Genomic DNA, 20,048 nt, shown 5'->3' on the forward strand with positions numbered 1-20,048 from the left:
CTATGGAGTTGGATGAATGACTTGGTATAGCAAAGGAAGGTGAAAACGAGAGAGGCGCTAATCGACCGTATTTTGGATGCGGCATAAAGACAACCCCGTGCAACTCTCCTCAAGCAATGAGCGCGATTCACGCCCGAGCGCAACAGTGCATTGAAGCAGAAGGAGGTACCTTTCAAAATTTGCGAAAACATCGACCCCGACTTTTAGAATATTAGGTATGTATGCTTACATGAATATCTATATATATAATTTGAACTGGTAATGGAAATTACGGGAAAACGGCTGAACGGATTTTAATAAATGGCCCCTCATTTTGAAGCTTGGAACCCAAAGTTTTTCGGAAAAGTAGTAGTTTTCAGTGAAATGTCAATTTTCCTACATAATTTTCCTATTTTCCAAAATCCATCTGTTGTCAGTTTTGAGAACTAATTTGTTTGAATCACGGCCGACTTGATTGAATTTCAGAACAAAACACACACTACAATAAACAATAGGCACGATTGCCGACATATTTAGAGCTCAATTCAATTTGTTATTAAAAACTGATTCTGCAGTGTATAATTTTCTGAGTACAGCTGTGTATTGGATATTCAAATCTACGAAACTTGAGGTGGTTTGATGATATTATTACCATTACAAATTAAATATCATTATAGTTAATATCATGATGCGTCTATTTTTCATTAATTGTACATAATATTGATGCTATAGTGATTATATGAAAGTGAAACGTTTTGAGGTTATGTAAGTAAATGTAGAGAATATCTTAATTTAGATCTTCATTTCTATAATTTACTGAGTGGCGGCTATATATAACTACAAAACGTACGTAAGATAATAATATTGTTTTTAAAAATCAAATATTTTTATACTTATTAACCCAGTGGGGTTGGGTCTTTTTCATATACTTAATGGCGGTGTAGTGTAGATATTGATATGTGTCATTGTCTTCAGTATTGGCTCGAGAGAGCGCAAAAAATTACAGTTCCTAAGGAAAGATCAAAAGGAATTACTTACTGATAAAATAAGAGGCCTAGGAAATTTTGTAGTATCCAGATCATTTCAGCAAGATCTCTTAGTAGGATAAAATGATTCTACGCTCTGCATTTCAAGTTCTACATGCAGCAGCTATACGAAAATTCTATTGTTCGAAAGCCTAGCAAACCTGACATTTTTTTTAACTTTTACCTACAATCCACAATGACCTGAAATAGCTACTGCTATCGTCCTGACATTGATAGTTGCGTTTTCGCGTTGAAACTCAAAAAGTGAATTTGGATAGGTTCAAGAAAAAGTATTTGGCCTAAAAAAAAATCCATTTAGAGGGAGTATGATTCATCATCATGGAAGTAAATAACTATCGAAAAGACAAGTATTCTTCATTGAAAATAAACGTGAAAAATTTTTATTTGAACGTCTAACGAACTTAGTTTGCAGCAGCATTTGCTGCACAAGCCACTAGTAAACTTTAAATTTGTCCTTTATCTGTCTCTAAATACGAGTTAGTACAATGGAATCCCAGAAGTTTTTGTGAAATCAAAGAGTCATATCTCCGTAACCGTTCGAAAACGAACCTATGCCCATATGAACTTTTTGGCTCAGAATAACTTCAGGATTCACATCCTAAATTTTTTACCTTTCCTCGTGAATCACCCTGTGTGTGTGTCTATATATATGTATATATATATATATTTATTTATTTATATACTGTACAGGTATATCGTGGATAACTTTCACTTACTTGAAAAATCTCCAAAGTCTTAGTTATGTCGTATGCTTCCTTTTCCTTTAAACACGAGATGAGTTCTCTGCTAGATTCGGTAGGACAATGGAGCGCAGTTGCCAGTTTTTTGGCATTTTTCTTAGAGACTTCTGGAGGGGCAAGCGCCCAGACGTTTAACGCAGTCCCACTCAAAGATATAGCGCGATGAAATAGACCTGGTGAGCATGGAGTAACGTTTACTTTTTAATAATAATAATAATAATAATAATAATAATAATAATAATAATAATTCGGTTGAGAAGCTTTTATCATCCAGTTGCTGTCAAAAAATCTGAAAGTTAGAATTTATAAAACAGTTATATTACCGGTTGTTCTGTATGGTTGTGAAACTTGGACTCTCACTCTGAGAGAGGAACATAGGTTAAAGGTGTTTGAGAATAAAGTGCTTAGGAAAATATTTGGGGCTAAGAGGGATGAAGTTACAGGAGTATGGAGAAAGTTACACAACGCAGAACTGCACGCATTGTATTCTTCACCTGACATAATTAGGAACATTAAATCCAGGCGTTTGAGATGGGCAGGGCATGTAGCACGTATGGGCGAATCCAGAAATGCATATAGAGTGTTAGTTGGGAGACCGGAGGGAAAAAGACCTTTAGGGAGGCCGTGACGTAGATGGGAGAATAATATTACAATAGATTTGAGGGAAGTGGGATATGATGATAGAGACGGGATTAATCTTGCTCAGGATAGGGACTATTGGCGGGCTTATGTGAGGGCGGCAATGAACCTTCGGGTTCCTTAAAAGCCATTTGTAAGTAAGTAATAATAATAATAATAATAATAATAATAATGATAATAATAATAATAATAATAATAATAATAATAATAATAATAATAATTTATTGATTTAATCTGACAGAGCTAAGCCAGTAGGCCTTCTCTTCCACCCAGCCAGACTCTGATACTAATTGAATACAATTATTAGTTACGTAGTTTAGACATATTAAAGAAAAAATAACAAGTTTCCGAATTTCATGAATAATACGTAACTCATACTACAAATTGTCTTTGAAAGTGGAATTCTTTTTAATGCTAGCCATTATAACCGAGGTTATTAATTGTATCAACTTATTTCTACATCTATTTCTACGTACGTACTTCAAGTTTATTAGCATTAAAATACGCTTGTTATGACGCTATAAATCGTGCACAATTGGTCTAATTCTGGCACTGGTGCCTGAAAAGGTTATATAGCAACTAGTATTCCATGACAACGTCACCGCCTTTAGAACACAATTTTATACAACGTACCTGTAAGAAAAAGCATCAAAACAACTACAAAATAACATTTTATTAGAAACGGTTACTTAGCAACATATATTACGACATATACAGTACTATGTCTCTATTACGTCATAACTAGACCACGGATTTTTAGGCTTATTTAGCATAGGCTGAAACATACGTTCTTTAATGCTTCTGGTTTTAGGCAATAACATCGCTCGAGAGTTTATCGTGTTGCATACATTTAGGGATTTTACATAACAGTTTTTCAGTCTATCCTATTCGAGCCTTAAAATCTGAGGTCTAGTCATAACATTACATTTTGTAAATTTATAATAATTTCTTTACTCATTTCAACACAGCTTCGTTTCTTACTCTGTCTGTCCATTTCACATGCTCCATTCTTCTCCATATCCACATTTCAAATGCTTCTATTCGTTTCTCTTCACTTCGTCGTAATGTCAAAATTTCTGCCCTATACAATTCTACACTCCACACAAAGCACTTCACTAGGCTCTTCTTTAGTTCTTTTTCTAGAGATCCACAGGAGATGCTCCTTTGCCATTGCTATTCTCCTTTTGACTTCCTGGCAGCAGCTCATGTTAATGCATATAGTACACCCAAGTATTTGAACCTGTGAACTTTCTCTACTGCGTCATTAAGAATTCTCAAGTTTACCTTCTTTACTTTTCTTCCTTTGACCATGGTCTTCGTCTTGTTTGCATTTATCTTAATTCCATACTGCTCACAGCTGTCATTTAGCCCCAGTAGCATATCCCTTAGTATCATCTCCTCTTCTGCTAACAACGCCATATCATCAGCAAATCTTACACATTTTATTCTTCTTCCTCCTACTATCACTCCTCCCATGTTCTGAAAACCGTTCTTCACTAAATCCTCCAAATAGATGTTGAACAGGGTAGGTGACAAAGAGCATGCTTGTCGTAATCCTCTCCCTATTTCACTTCCTTCTGACATTTCTTCTCCTATCCTGACTGAATTTAAACTATGTTAGAAGAAAAATAAACTGTTATTTAAATGTAATGGTATGAGAGATTTGATTGATGGTAATTAGAGACCGGATTTTTATGTAATGTCAAGGTGTGAAATATGTACATATTTATGTAAGAAAAATAAGCTGAATATGTACCAAAATATGTAAAAATCATCAAAATATTTAATATCAATACCTGGCAGGTATAGGATAGGTAAGACTCTCCAGTTGTGATTTCATAGAGCACCCGACGTTTTTACCGCACACTTGACACAGTATTTTTCCATCTATAGTGAAAGCTTCGTCCATCGCAATCCATGATTTTATTTTTGTCGTTAGGGTTGAAGACACAGAGGCCATTTTAGTTAGTTAAAAGCAGTAGATAAAACTCACTTGCACTTTATAGGTATTGTAAGTACTAAAACTAGAGAACTGAGTGAAATGAATGACACAACAGTACTGCAAGCACTGTTTCGCCTTACTGGATTAGGAGAAAATAAGAGGAGATGTGGGACACATGCATTTTAGCTGCTTCCTGTAAGAAACAAGTATCTACTAAAACCTCAAACTATGGGCATTTACAAACTGTTGTTCGAAAAGTGACATTCCTGTCTCATTCAGAAGGATAGGATTATTCCAGCCGAGAACCATACTTTCTAATTGCTCGGAAAATTCCATTTCCGTATAGGTCTACTAAATTTAAAATAAAGAGGTCAAGCAATAACCTGAAAGTCTCATGTCAGACTTGACACGGGTTTGCCCTGGAAGGATTAGGAAGAGGGTGGGTTACAAATTGCATGGGAACGGCTTGTTAAGACGTGTGCAGAACAATTACAGTTCGAGACAAATCATGTCGTCCTCGTCCCATCCACCGCATGAAGGCAACGCTAATTTCTGAGTGATTTTTACTATACAAGGTAGTTGTATGAGAAAGGTTGCCTTTTGTTCATTCATTTACAGTGGGTGGTATGGGGTGAGTGCCTCTATTACTTCCTGGAACTAAGGACGTTATGTTGCATCCCGAAATATATAATTTCGTGGGTAGCTAAAACGACTTTTTAAATCTGTGTATTTCAAATTATAAACTTCCCCAGCAGAATTATTTTGTTTTCCCTTTCAGAGAAGTAAAAATGAATAAAACCCCTAAATACATAGATTTATGTAATACCAAGCCATAATATGTAATGTGGGGTAAATATGTAAAAATATGTAGTATAAAATTTTAATATATTAATGGTAATTACAAGATTCGCAAAGATTTGTTATTTATATACGGTTAGATTGAAGGGAATATAATATGTAATTAGCGTACATAAAAATCCGGTCCCTAATGTGGAATAATATGCAAACGTATAGAATGTAATTTGAAATATTTTATTTTTGATTATGAATGAAGTGAAACTATTTTCTTATTCAGTGCGTATTACTTATTTGTGTTCAAAAGCTATTTTACACGAAGAACTTACAAAACAACATAAACGCCCATGTTCCTGGAGTAGTTTTACATTGTTGTAAACAACGATGTAAAAGTTGCAGGACCAGTGACACAGATCAGATGTTACATCATCTTTTTTATTTTTTATTATTCTTTATTTATTTATATTTATTTAACTAGCTAGCTATTGAGTACAAATTACATTTATAAAACAAAAATGTTTCTAGCCACTACCGTAAGAGCCAGGCTCGTGTACGGTGTGGTCTTAGTCAATAATATAACATAAAATTTACAAGGACAGTTTACTAAATACAGTAAGTAACTTAATTCAAACCAATAAATATAACACAAGAGCGAGAATAAAGAAGAAAGAGAAAAAGAGAGAAAAATACACATTTAGTATAAATTGACAATCCGACAGAAGCCAGTGATATTCAATAAAGACATGAATATAGTCGACAGAAATAAAAGGTAAAAAAATATATTTGTTAATACTGTATATCATGGATAATTTTACAGATATCTTTTTTAAAAGCTTCAATTTTAAAATATTTCAAATTTGGAAAATGGTTCGTAAGTTTATTATAAAGTCTTGGGCCAAAACTAGCACCATGTTTAAGAACTGCACTTATATGACATTTACGCTCAATTAATGGGAAAGTAGACTTCTGTCTTCGAGTACGATATTCATGTCGATTAGATTTATGTTTTATTTGATTTCTGTGGTAGTAAGTTAGTAAACTATATTTATAAATTTCTTCAATAGGCAATACATAAATTAAATTTAAATTTGTTCGGTAATCCATATTTTTGGTCAGACAAATTTTTATTAATCTTCTGTGTAATAAAATTAATGGATTAAGTACAGATGATGCTACTCCACCCCAATTTATTATACCATATTGTATTAATGATTGTACCAAAGCTAAAAATATAATTCTCAATGCCTCCTTAGTGATAACATTTCGAAGTATTATGAATTTGTAAATTGTATTTCTTATACTTGTACACATGAAATCAATTTGTTTATCCCAACGTAAATGCTGGTCTATAGTAATTGCTAAATATTTGACTTGTGTGGAAGGTGTTAGATGTGGACAATTACAATAATTATTTGTTAATTCATTACATGAAATTTTATATATTACTAAGTGATAATTATTGTTAGATGGAGGTAAACCTTTCGTTGTTAAAGAAAATGGAATATAGGTAGTTTTGTTAGTATTTTAGGACAGGAGATTAGAGTCAATCCAATTTTTCACTACTTTAATTCCATTGCTAGCATTTAAATAAGTGTTATCTCAATTTTCCCCATTAAATGTTAGTGCAGTATCGTCTGCAAAAGAAAATATATTACCACCATATTTTTTTAGATCAATTTTCAACTAATTATTATATATATATATATATATATATATATATATATATATATATATACTAATAATAAATCTGTAGCCGAAATTTTTCTGGTAATTTTCGATTTTCCAAAAATAATTGATCCTAATATATATAATTAACCGCCCTGAAACCGAAAATCGCTTTTTTTTAATTTTTGTTTGTATGTCTGTCTGTCTGTCTGTCTGGATGTTTGTTACCTTTTCACGTGATAATGGCTGAACCGATTTATATGAAAATTGGAATATAAATTAAGTTGGTTGTAACTTAGAATTTAGGCTATATGGCATTCAAAATATTTTATTTAAAAGGGGGGTTATAAGGGTGCTTGAATTAAATAAATCGAAATATCTCCCTTATTATTAATTTTCATGAAAAATATTGCATAACAAAAGTTTCTTTAAAAATAATTTCCGATAAGTTTTATTCCATGCAAAATTTTGATAGGACTGATATTTAATGAGATAAATGAGTTTAAAAATTACAATAACAACGCCATCTAAGGCGGTGTAATGAAATAAAAAACAAATGACTTCGTCTATAAGGGGCCTTGGACAACAACAATCGAAGGCTATGAAACATAGCCTACAGATAATGTTTCTGTGTTTGTGTGAAGTACTATCGGAATCTGAATTAACCGATTTGTATAATTAATTATTAATTCACCATTAGAAAATTTAGTTTCTCTAGATGGACATAATGCTATAATGTTATTACAGTAACTTCTGAGTGAATCGAGAACAGGTAAGATTAAAATAGCTTCTTATGCACAGAAAACTTGATAGGTATTCGTTTCCTGTATTTCCGAAAATAATTTTTATGACCAAATGAGTGGTCTCTGGATCAAAATGATCGCATTTTAATTTTTTAAATACAATTTAAATTAAGTAACATAATAAACGATTTATCCTTCTATCAAATACGAATGTTCCCTGGATCAAATGTCCTATTTTCATTATGGAATTACTTTATATTTATTTCTAACTGGTGCAGCGGAGCGCACGGGTACGGCTAGTTATAAATAAGAATGGTCCTAATATTGTACCTTGTGGAATTCCGCTATCGATCAATTTATAATTGCTATTATAATTGTCAATTTTGACTTTTTGATACCTATTTTCTAAATATGAACAAAAAGTTTGAGTACAACTCCTCTAATACCAATGTTTTCTTATTTTGAAAGAAGGATGTCACGATTAACTGATGATGATCTTAGCATTGACGTTTCTCTTACCTTTGCTAGCTGGAGATAACATGTGATTGTGAGCAATTGCTGCACCTGAACTATGGCCAATGATTGTGACATGGTCCGGATTCCCTCCGAACTCTGCGATGTTTTCTCGTACCCACTTCAGTGCTGCTACTTGGTCTTTGAGACCGTTGTTACCGGGACAAACTGCATCATTGGTGCTCAGGAAACCTGTTACAAATATTTGATTCAATTCACTACTAAAGTCGCGGCGCTGTTATTCCCGGCGTGACTCCTCCTCTTTGCTTACGTCTTAGGAAGTCAAGGCTCTCTAAAGGCTAGATAGGTAGTATCGTTCGCCATTTTTATTCTTTCGTTGCCGAGCTACCAGACGAGGGATCTATTTGCCACACCGTTAAACATTATCATTTCCTAGTTGGTATAATAATAAATCAAACGCACTGTAATTCAGAAAATAATTGAGCGGCAAATAACGTCCTCGTGTGCTTTCTGCGAACGCCAACGAAAGAGCCAAAATGGCGTACGATTATATATTAAGTATTTAGCCAGCCTTAGAAAATGCTTAACATCTTCATCAGCGAATCACAAGACGCACACGTTTAAATGTAGCCGACCTGCAACGTGATTGGCTGCCGGAAATTAGAGCGACGGGACTATAGATGTGCGTTTTAGCATTGTATGGCCGAAGTCTAATGAATTTGACAGCCCATTCTGATAACACATCTTCATAATAACAACTTGAAATCAAACACTGTCGCATTTAAATTAAGAACGACAGCATAAGCGGAATTTGAATACTGAAATTGTATTGTAGAGTGAAAATTTCCAATCGCGAACACCTTCCGGAAATTAAAATGTCCGATATTGAGAAATGCCCGCTTACTTACTTACTTACTGGCTTTTAAGGAACCCGGAGGTTCATTGCCGCCCTCACATAAGCCCGCCATTGGTCCCTATCCTGAGCAAAATGAATCCATTCTCTATCATCACATCCCACCTCCCTCAAATCCATTTTAATATTATCTTCCCATCTACGTCTCGGCCTCCCTAAAGGTCTTTTTCCCTCCGGCCTCCCAACTAACACTCTATATGCATTTCTGGATTCGCCCATACGTGCTACATGTCCTGCCCATCTCAAACGTCTGGATTTAATGTTCCTAATTATGTCAGGTGAAGACTACGATGCATTGTTCTGGTACAATTTCCTTTTCCCAAATAGCAAGTACAAGCTTATAAATTTCATTAGATAATGCGCTTCCACCCTCTAGTATTAATTCTGCTGGAATTTGATCGAGACCTGGAGACATAATTTTTCAGATTTTCTATCGCAATTTCGACTTCAGAAAGTGTGGGTTCGGGTATAAATGGCTCAGCAGTTTGTATTTCAATTTCGTCCCGATCATTTCTATTTGGCCTATGTATATTTAGGGTTGTTAGCCCTTCGCCCAACCCCCAAGCTGGAGGACCACCCCTCATCGGCTGTCCGCGACTGCTTATTCAATATATTCACAGCTACCCTCCATATCTGGAGGCCGTCTCCTCAATCCGCAACCTGAGGACGCGCCATGGCATGGTGATAAGGACCCACAATATATGGAGAAGTGCTCGCTATAGGCTAAGGAAAATAACATTCAATGAAACTGCCGTATTTTAGCACATGCAGTGCTTTTTTTTTTTTAGAAATAAAGTTTTTGTAACTGTGTGTGAAAATTATTGGAGCGGACAGGGAGATGATTAAGGCTGGTTCACAATAAACCGGGAACGGAAACGACAACAAGAACGAGAACGGAAATAATGTTAAAATAAATGTATTTAAATGTGAGCATTCACAATACTTAATTCTGAATGCTCACATTTAAATACATTCTTTTTAACAATATTTCCGTTCTCGTTCTCTTTGTCGTTTCAGTTCCCGGTTTATTGTGAACCAGCCTTTACTGTCCAGTACACCAGGAATTTAAGGCCTAAACGGAGATTAGAAAAATTCATGTTAAAACGTATTTAACTCACATTTATTTTCGAATCTTTAAGAAGAAATACAAATGAAATCCATGTTGTATAAACTAACTCAGTTTGGGTTAACAAGATGATAAATTGAATGCAGCAAAGGCATTATTTTGGGGCTACTACACTACATAGCGGTACTCAAAGTATTGGAAGACTTTTCTAGTCTTATTGTAGCTATTTCTTCAGTATTTTCTTCCATCCTGTTATGATTTTTTCCTTGTGGCGTCTGTTGTAGCATGACGGCCTTTTAGCAACCAAGATTTAACACAGTTTTCAGTTGATTGGAGTTGATCGCTTAGCTCCTAAATGAGGCATCGGAGAACATGGGTTGTTTTACGCAAAATGATCCTCATTGCGAGATCTATCTATCCCCAGAGTTTGTTGCAGAGGTCCTGAATCACCCTGTATGTATGTATGTATGTATGTATGTATGTATGTATGTATGTATGTATGTATGTATGTGTAAACCGTTCCCTCATTCATGTCAACTTTTTTACACAAAGCGCCTTAAAAATTATACATAAATTTATGATATCTTCGTAAATTAGTCTCGTAAATTTTTTTATGCTCGACCATGCCGAAATGTAGTAGTTATACATCTGGTAGCAGCCCTTTAATGGACTTCATTAAAGTACACCTATTCATTAAAGTTCAGGTGTTCCACCAATCAGAAAATACCATTGTAGCAATATGAAAGCGCAAGTATCGATTATTCTCGGATATGCAATCGAAAGACAACAATAAATCAATAATTCACCTATATTTGAAATAAAGTCAGTTCTGTTACTATAATAATTATCGTTAATTGTAAATAATATTCAAATAAATTCAATTTGTCATCTCGTTTTTCAATGTCAAGATCAATGTCGACATCTGTTTCTCGGAAAAAATCAATACTTTCGCGTCTGCGCACTTCTCACAATTTACGATGTATTGCACAAGGTCAGTTTCGCTCCTCAGTCAGATAAGAATAACATGAATACTTATGAACAGGGAACGGATTTATATGGACTAAAAATATATGAAATATGTAAATATATATGTAGTTATTTTTACCAAAATATGGAATTAAATATGGATTTTTACCAAAATATGGAATTAAATATGGACTTAAAATTATAAAAAAATGACTATGTACGTTAAATATTGGTACATTTTAATCAAACTAAACAAAAAATATAATGGACGTACCTTATCTTCCAATGTAGTTTCAACAAAACACAATTTTTATTGTCTGTTACCATAACAATAGGTTACAAACATTTCTTTCAAGTGCTGAAAAGTGAATCTTCTTCTATTGTCTCTGAGGATAGATTTATACTGACTAAAAGAGCGTTCGACGTCACAAGAAGTAACTGGTACATAATTCAATTTCACAATGTCTGCTGGGGATAAGTCCAAGTTAATCTTCACTGTTGATTCACCACTCATCACAGCAACAACCTTTTGTAGTTCTTCATATCCAGGGTTTTTTGAAAGTACAGTGTCCACCTTAGCTCTTACTGCATCTGCAACTTTACCTCTACCACGATTCAGTTGTTCCACAGTACTATTTATAATTTCAAAACTTTCAGATAGTGAAAGGTGCCTATTTTGGAGACTTTTGAGCGTTTTTATGATGCATGAAAATGTATGCTGAATGTGAGCTAAGTCATTCTTCACACTTATGTCACAGGTAACTGTTTTCGCAGTATCAATTGAGACTGCATCTTCAGAGTCCAATGCAAGGAGAACATTGTTAATAGAGTCTATATGTTCGGCATAATATTCAACTGCTTCTAGCCATGTACCCCATCTAGTTAAAATTGGCTTTGGTGGCAATGGAATTTCAGGGTACATTTCTTTCAACACGTTAACTCTACTGGGAGCTTTGAGAAATACTTTTTTCACTGATGAAATCAACAAATCTACTTTAGGGAAATTGTCTCTGACCACTTCTGCCACACGATGAAATGCATGCGCCACACAAGTAAAATGAGTCAATTTAGGATATACAACAGATAATGCTTGTCCAGCTTTGACCATATAAGGGGCAGCATCGCTAATAAAGAATAACACATTATCGTACATAATACCCTTTGGCCACAGGATACCCATAGCTTCGTTGAACAGTTTAACTATAGTTTTGTTATTGCACTTTTCTAGAACATCACAATGTAAAAGAATTCGTTCAGAATATTGTTCACTTAACAAACCGATAACTACATTACCAACAAGTCTACCTTCTTTGTCGGGAGTCTCATCAATGGAAACCCAAATTGAACTATCTTTAATTTCATCTCTTATCTTCTGTATTGTCTCATCGTAGATGGATGGAGCATACGTCTTCCTAAGTGTTGACTCATCCGGGATTGTATGTTGAGTATATTTTTCAAGGAATTCCCTGAAGACCTTATTCTTTAGTTTGTAGAGAGGAATATCAGCAGAGATGAGAGAACGGCACAGGTCGATGTTAAACTCAGATCTTACATTCGATGTTGTTGGTTGTGTTAAAAACAATTGTCTCTGCTTGGAATTTAGTTGTTTGTTGGCCTGATGTTTACTAGTTGTAATGTGTTGTTGCACCAGGAACTTTTGTGTAGATGATACTGCACACTGACACAAATTACAAAATAATATTTTATTGTCAGTTGATAAACCATCTTCTTTAAATTCTGAAATGTAACTTGTTAGTTTTGATTTTAAATTGACTGAATGACGTACTTTTGGCATATTTACCGTCTTTATAGTATGATTTACAAAACTGAACCTATGTGTACTCTGACTGGCATTTAACTGTTGAGCTGCACAACTGAAGTCTGTTAAAAATTTTAAATTAAATTAATACAGTTTTGTAACTTACTTTCCCATTGTTGATAGGACTGCTAATTTTCAAATAACTCTGATGTTAAAGGGATTACTGAACATGTGTTTAAATCTCTATTGTTGAAATGTATTTTTAAAAGTTAATGGAATTTTGTTTTGTTTTATTGTTAAACCTAATATAATATGGACTGTTTTATATGAAATATGGAAAATATATGGAAATTAACGAAAATATGTACTAAACTCTAAAATATGGAAAAATATGGAAAATAAAAGTAGGATTTTTCAACCCTACACATTGTGAAACATAAAGATAATGCAAAATATAAATTATATTAGCTTTATAAGTAAATATGTATTTACATATAAATCCTTTCCCTGCTTATGAATAATTTCAAGTTAGAAATATGGTCGAGCATAAAAAGTCGTATGAAACTTGACTATAATGGTAATTAAGACGCTTGTATGAAAATTATGAAAGTCGCTTGCGCTCGTTTCATAAACATACTCGCGTTTTAATTACTACCATTATAGGCTCATTGCATAATATGCTATAATTTTACAGGTTTCACCGTATTCTGCCTTTGTCAGTTTACAATTCAGTTTGAATAAAATCAATAGTTGTTTTTTTTCGATGGGATCGTTAACTTACAAGTCAGCTATTAGAATTTTTGTTTCTATTGAAGGTAATGATTTATTTCTCAAGATTTATATAATTGCATTCTTTGTATAAGAAGTTATATAAGCTTAGTGCTACATTTAAGAAAAGTGCGTTTACAACTCTCTGTCGTCTCTATAAAAGAAGAACGCATGCTGTTTATATACCTAAGTACTTACCAAGGGGTCCAAGCCGATAATTGATCGTGACAAGAATAACATCCTTGTCCAGAAGATATTCAGATCCAAACAGGAAAGAATTTCCGAATTCATATGCTCCCCCAGGTACGCAGAATATCACGTCTAGTGATTTAAATTCCTCGCTGTTATCTGGAAGCTAATGAATAGTAACATATTCACATATCGATAACAATCAAGAAAAGCTGTATTTCGGGTTTTGCTGTAGGAACAGGAGTAAGATTTCAGGTATGTCTTGCGAGATCTTTGGTGGACAAAGCAATTTATGGTACATTTCTTCATAATATTTTTCTTCTCATGTCATTATCTTTCTATAATAACATTTCTCCACATTTCCTGTAAGTCTATATTTGACTAATGGACGAGTTGTATGTATGTATTTATTTACACTGCAAGTGGGCAAGCACCCGGTGGCAGTGGTATATACAATATTAACAATACACAGTTAAAATGATAAGCAATACACAATAAAATGTAAAGAGTAAAAAGTAAAATGTAAAAAGTTAAATAAGTTATAAACCAATAATTACCTTTATTTATTTTATCTCTTTATTTTTATGCTCATCAACATATACAGGGTGGAAGTGAAATAGCCTTGCAGATTTCCAGAGCGAATAGCTCAGTTGTGTATAACAAGAAACTAGAATATAATATTGGTCGAAAGTTCATAGTGTGTTCAGAGAAAACAAATGTTTAACAATCTCTTAATCGCTAACTATTGCGAGTAGGATCGTGATTTTTGTCCATATCGATAGGAAATCTAATAAAGAATTATTTATCTTTCTGGCTTATTTCAATAGCGTGAACCGTTTTCGTGTAAATTTAATTTTAAATTCTCTAAATTCAAGCCATTGCACGATTCGAGCAATTGGCAACGTCTTGGCAGAGAGCAGCTCACCTACCGAGACACACCGAGTTCGTTGACCTCTTACATCTGTATCGCGAGTAGCGTGTGTTAGCGGCGATGTTGCCAGACTGCTGAAACTTTAAACTTAATTTCCTAATTAACCGTGCATTTAATCACAAAACATAATACCTATAGGTTTTCTATTCATTTACGTTTACCCTATCGTCCCTTTCAATCTGCAAGGTTATTTAACTTCCACCCGGTATGTCAGTTATGGTGTGCTACCACATTTCTGTACACGGTTTTCACCATACTTTCTATTACATTTTCCTACAATTAATATGCAATCTCGACAATGTGTTTAAGGGGAGGCAGAGGTGAATATTTCAAAATCCACCAAATTTATCCGGTTTGTTTGAAATTGATCATGGATACTAAGTATGTTATTAGTAATGGACATACCAAGTTTCAACTTTCTAAGTACAATAGTTCTGTAAATATTAATAATTTTATAAAACTTTATATCGTTTGATATAAGATGCTCCATGCATCATATTGTAAGAAATCTTCAATATTTCTTTTTATTTATATGTTCAGAGAAGGTATATAAATAATGATAAGTATTAGTTTATTATGGAAATAATATAGTAATACAGTTATCTTGGTTTTAATTTCATACCTTTAAGGGCACAAAATCAAAAACTAACATCGGAATATGAAAATATATTGTATAAAGATAATGAAAATGGAAAAAAAAAACAAATTTTCTTCAGTTTTGTTCAAAATTTCACCTCTGCCTCCCCTTAATTAGAACTTCGCTAATTCCGCTATTAACTTAAGTCCAAACAGTCCGTTTCTCCTTACTAATCTTAAATGTCCACCATCTGTTAGTTCACCTCCCAGATCAAAGTTTACTGACGTTCCTTCCTGCTTTCTATTCTTGCTAACATAAATTTATTTCTAATTACATTCCATCATTTTTTTAGTTGGTTATTTAACGACGCTGTATCAACTACTACGTTATTTAGCGTCGATGAGATTGGTGATAGCGAAATGATATTTGGCGAAATGAGGCCGAGGATCCGCCATAGATTACGTTGCATTCACATTACGGTTGAGGAAATCCTCGGAAAAAACCCAACCAGGTAATCAGCCCAAGCGGGAATCGAACCCGCGCCCGAACGCAACTTCAGACCGGCAGGCAAGCGCCTTAACCGACTGAGCCACGCCGATGGCCATCCCGTCATATTCGTCATACTATAGCCTTTTACATTTTATACTTTTTAAATACAATTACCTTCACTGAATTTTAATATCAAAGTAAATTCTAGAAACTGAATTTTAGGTGCTTAATTTTGCACAAGGTGAAATAGATGAGCATTGTAGTATCAGCTGAAACATAATTCTAAATTTCTAGGCTTTCTTTTATTATCCAATTTAATAAACCCTATTTCACCCTGAGGTGTATTAGGATTATAGTTGGCATCAAAATACATATTTTATAACCAATAAACAATAGTAAAGTAATAGTAGGATAAAATAGTGGTCACAGTTACAATTCACATGAATTATGTAGAAGAATGCACCTTAATAAAAAATGGATCCTGTTAAAGATTAATGAAATGTTTGAGGAGTAATCAATGCAAAAGATATACAAGAATGTCTAACCGTTTCAGAGTAAATACGCGACCTTAAAAATATAATCAATAGTAGATTAATATAACAAAGTGTGACTTTCACTTTCAAATTAATACTTAATTCATGAACAATGGAACAGTTAAGAGTAATAAAGGGATATTACAAGCAATGATTTACGGTTACAAGTTACATACGTGATTCAGGAACAAGTACAATAATTAAAATAATAAGACAAGTAATGACTTACAAGTAACGAATAGCGAAATTCTTGAAGGGCAATATATAGTAGTGGGGGCAATACAAAAGGTTTAAAAACAAATGTAAACAGTAGAGGAATAGTAGAAAAATTGACTTAAAATTACAAGTTAAACACATTCTTTTTAAAGCAATAGGTAACAACAAAGAGATACTAATAACAATACACTGGCTGTAGTTACAGATTAAACGCATTATTTTAAAAACAAACGCGCAAAGGATCAATAGCTATTTTCAGGCATTTTATACATGGACCATGACTTTAATTGACATCTTCTTGACGTTACTTCGTATATTATTTTGTGTTTCAATGTATTTAAATTTGTTATTTTTCACTGTAACTACAAAAATATGTTTCATAAAGTCTCAAGGCATTTCTCTATATTTATTGTATCATGGTACTCTTTGTCAATGACAATTTGTAATGATTATAGGAAGAAATATATATATATATATATATATATATATATATAAAATAGATATTAAACACATTATTTTAGAAGCAATAAATAGCTATACTAAGAGATGACTTAAAATTTACGAATTAAATACATTACTCAGTAACAACAATAAGAGGACGTATTACAATGCCTAGGCTTAACAGCATGAATATGCTTATTTTTATGTTAAGATAAAAAATTGGTAAACAATGAGAATCAACATGCTTAGCACAATCATGAGTCATTCCACGTCAAATCGCACAAATTTAACCTCGAATTGACTTTCATGTCTCTGATTTAGATAAAACAAATTTTGCACATTCTATGGATTGAAAAAATAAATACGTGTTTTATTATTGTTGTCTATATCGATTATTGTAGTAGATATGTGTTCTCAAAGATTCTGAAATAGGTCGCGCATCATTATGTTAAACGTGATTATCTCCACTAATAATCACCACAGAGATTTGCTCTTTGTCTCAATTTGAAGGTGACAGTACATACTTTCTTCTTCGCATAATAATATAAAAATATAAGTTTGTTAACTTTGTTTTAAAAAACATTTAAACACATAAAAATATGTTTTAATGGCAGCGACTTATTTTAAAATTACAGAAAAAAAATCCTTAAAAACCTTGAAATTATTTTAGCCACCCTTAAAAAAATCAGAATGCTATTCTGAGCCGTTGAAGAATAATTAAATGATACACCAAGCTGCGCGGGTTGCGTAAGTACTGTTGCAAGATATAGTGCAGGTGCAGCTCTGAATGAGAATCGTGTGACCACTTTACACTGTTCACGTAATTTATGTAATATAGTACTGTATTTAAATATTGTTTTTGTAAAATATACACTTGTAAGAATGATAACTACAGTTTACACACACAGCACTATTAAAACTAATCACCTACAACCAATTCTATTTAATGTCCACCACTTTACTCTCACTTTGAAGTGAATAGTTCTTTATTATGGCCTGAGATTGTGTCAGTGGAACAAAAGAATGAAGTTGTAAGATACCTCGTACCACTTTTGCTTGTTGGTACCTTGAGTAGAAAATATGGCTATGTTATTTGTATTCACTAATGGTAAAAAAAATTAAAAGGAATATTAGGCCTATAAATAATATTATTAATTCCATCAAGCATTAATTTAACATTTTCATGATGAACATAGACACAAACTGAGTGCGTGCCACTTGTTCCAGGGAGTACACATTCCTTTGGTCTGAGTTTGAAAATTTTTGAAAATCCTATTTTGATATATACGGATATTGCTCTTTCAAAGAATGGTAAGTTTTCTTAAGATTACATAATATTAATCTTTTGTGTTTGTGAACTCTCTTTCCATCTTCTTTAACTGAAACACAGTTCTTTTTGCCAGCCATAACCTTCCTCACATCATCAGAATTATAAAATTGAACAACCTTCTCTACTATAAATGTTCCCAAACTTTTTCCCGATTTAGGATTAGGAGTAGCCAAAATCCTCTTTTCTGCTCCTACTTGTTTAGAAATTCATATCATGTGAGTGGTGATATTAAAATGTCGTTGAATTTTACTGTAGGACCAACTTTCAAAAATTGTAAATATATGTATTTTGAGATTTCTGTCGTCTGTTTCGTGAAAGAAGTTTATCAATTTCTGTATTATATCGGAATTATTTGAATTTTCAACTGAAGTTGTGTCTTCTGTGATATGAAATATTTCATGTTTAAGTGTATCTGTAACTTTCAGCATTTTTTGTTTTGGATATTTTGTTAGATAATTTTGTCTTCTTTATTTGGAGATTCTTAATCATCACTAAGCTCTGACACATCTTCAATATATTATTTTTAAAGTTATTTCTTACTCGACAGCAACCTGAAATCAGCGTAGTTCTATGTAAAATATAATAGATTATACTTTCTTTTTGCATTTTTAAAGTAACGATAAGCTGTTATAAAAATAATTGTTTAAAAAGTGACCCTCTAAATAACCCCATCAACAAATCAATTAATATAATATTCCATTTGTTCCATTTCAAATGTCACCAACACTCAACGTCTATGATGCATAGAATCTTAACAATGAGCATTTTCATACTGCGTCGTGCATGAATTTGTCATATAATTAAAAAAGTATAAATAGTAAAATATTAAAGTATGATCCCAGAAAAAATTACAGACCTCTTATTTTGATCTGCAGAACATATTTTAGAAGATTTAACCAAATACTAAATGGTCACGTTTTGTATACAGGTGTTTGATTTCACATGCACATAACACAACACGATACCTACTCTGAAAGACTTAGGAATTATTGTTAGATAAATTAAAGAGAAACTGCTAAGTGTTGAAGGGACATTACGTGCTTTTATAGAGGTTATCTGTTTATTTACGTAAAGTAACACCGCACCACTGATAATGTATTACTCACTCTCGCTGCGGCTATCGCAGGTGTATGCTCCGGCGCGCGGTCTCACTCAATCCGACCCGAACACATCGTCAGTAAATTGTTTGCACAGCGACGTCTTATTCGAATAGCATTCTAAAACCAACGCAGTTCTACGTACAACATTTCAAAGAATATAATGATATTTTTTCCCTTTTTAGAAGTAAGTCCCTGATATATAAAAACGTATTTTAAAAATATAACCCCCTAAAAGGGACCCATTTTATATTTTGATTGAACACTAAAAATTAGTATATAATACTGCAATTATTGCATTTTAAAATGATATAAATACGAAATTTCTACGGTTTATAGAATCTTCAATATATCCATTTTCATAATACGTTGCATCCTAATTTACGGAAAAAGTAACATTTAAAAAATGACTAAATAATTGTGTCAGCCCAAAAAAATTACACATGGGTTATTTAATTTAATCAATGGAATATATATAAAAAATTGGAGCAAATACTAAGTTGTCATGTTTCCTAGATGTTCGATTTGACATGGAATGACTCTCATACGCCATACAAGCAGTGTTCATGAATCAAGATATTGTTACAATATGTTGTCTTATACGAAATGAGTCACCTACAATCAGACTGCAATTCATCCAAAAATCTGATTTGTCAGAAAAGACGAAAAACTAATGTAGTTAGACTATAAACGTTAATTTTACTACTAAAGTTAAGGCAGCTGACTTCAGACGAGCAGTTTATTACTTTC

General features: G+C 33.1%; 1 protein-coding gene across 2 annotated transcripts in view; it reads right to left on the reverse strand.

The window, feature by feature from the left end:
* LOC138709522 (esterase FE4-like) overlaps window positions 1-20,048 on the reverse strand; it is a 46,481-nt gene that overhangs the window by 18,734 nt on the left and 7,699 nt on the right. For both annotated transcript variants that reach the window (XM_069840346.1, XM_069840347.1), the window contains exons 3-5: window positions 13,694-13,850; window positions 8,069-8,254; window positions 1,742-1,938 (exon numbers count right to left, since the gene is read on the reverse strand). In XM_069840346.1, the coding sequence (XP_069696447.1) occupies window positions 1,742-1,938; window positions 8,069-8,254; window positions 13,694-13,850 (540 nt within the window). The remainder of the gene's footprint in view (window positions 1-1,741; window positions 1,939-8,068; window positions 8,255-13,693; window positions 13,851-20,048) is intronic.

This window comes from Periplaneta americana, chromosome 11 (genome assembly GCF_040183065.1).
Source record: "Periplaneta americana isolate PAMFEO1 chromosome 11, P.americana_PAMFEO1_priV1, whole genome shotgun sequence".
Lineage (NCBI taxonomy): Eukaryota > Metazoa > Arthropoda > Insecta > Blattodea > Blattidae > Periplaneta > Periplaneta americana.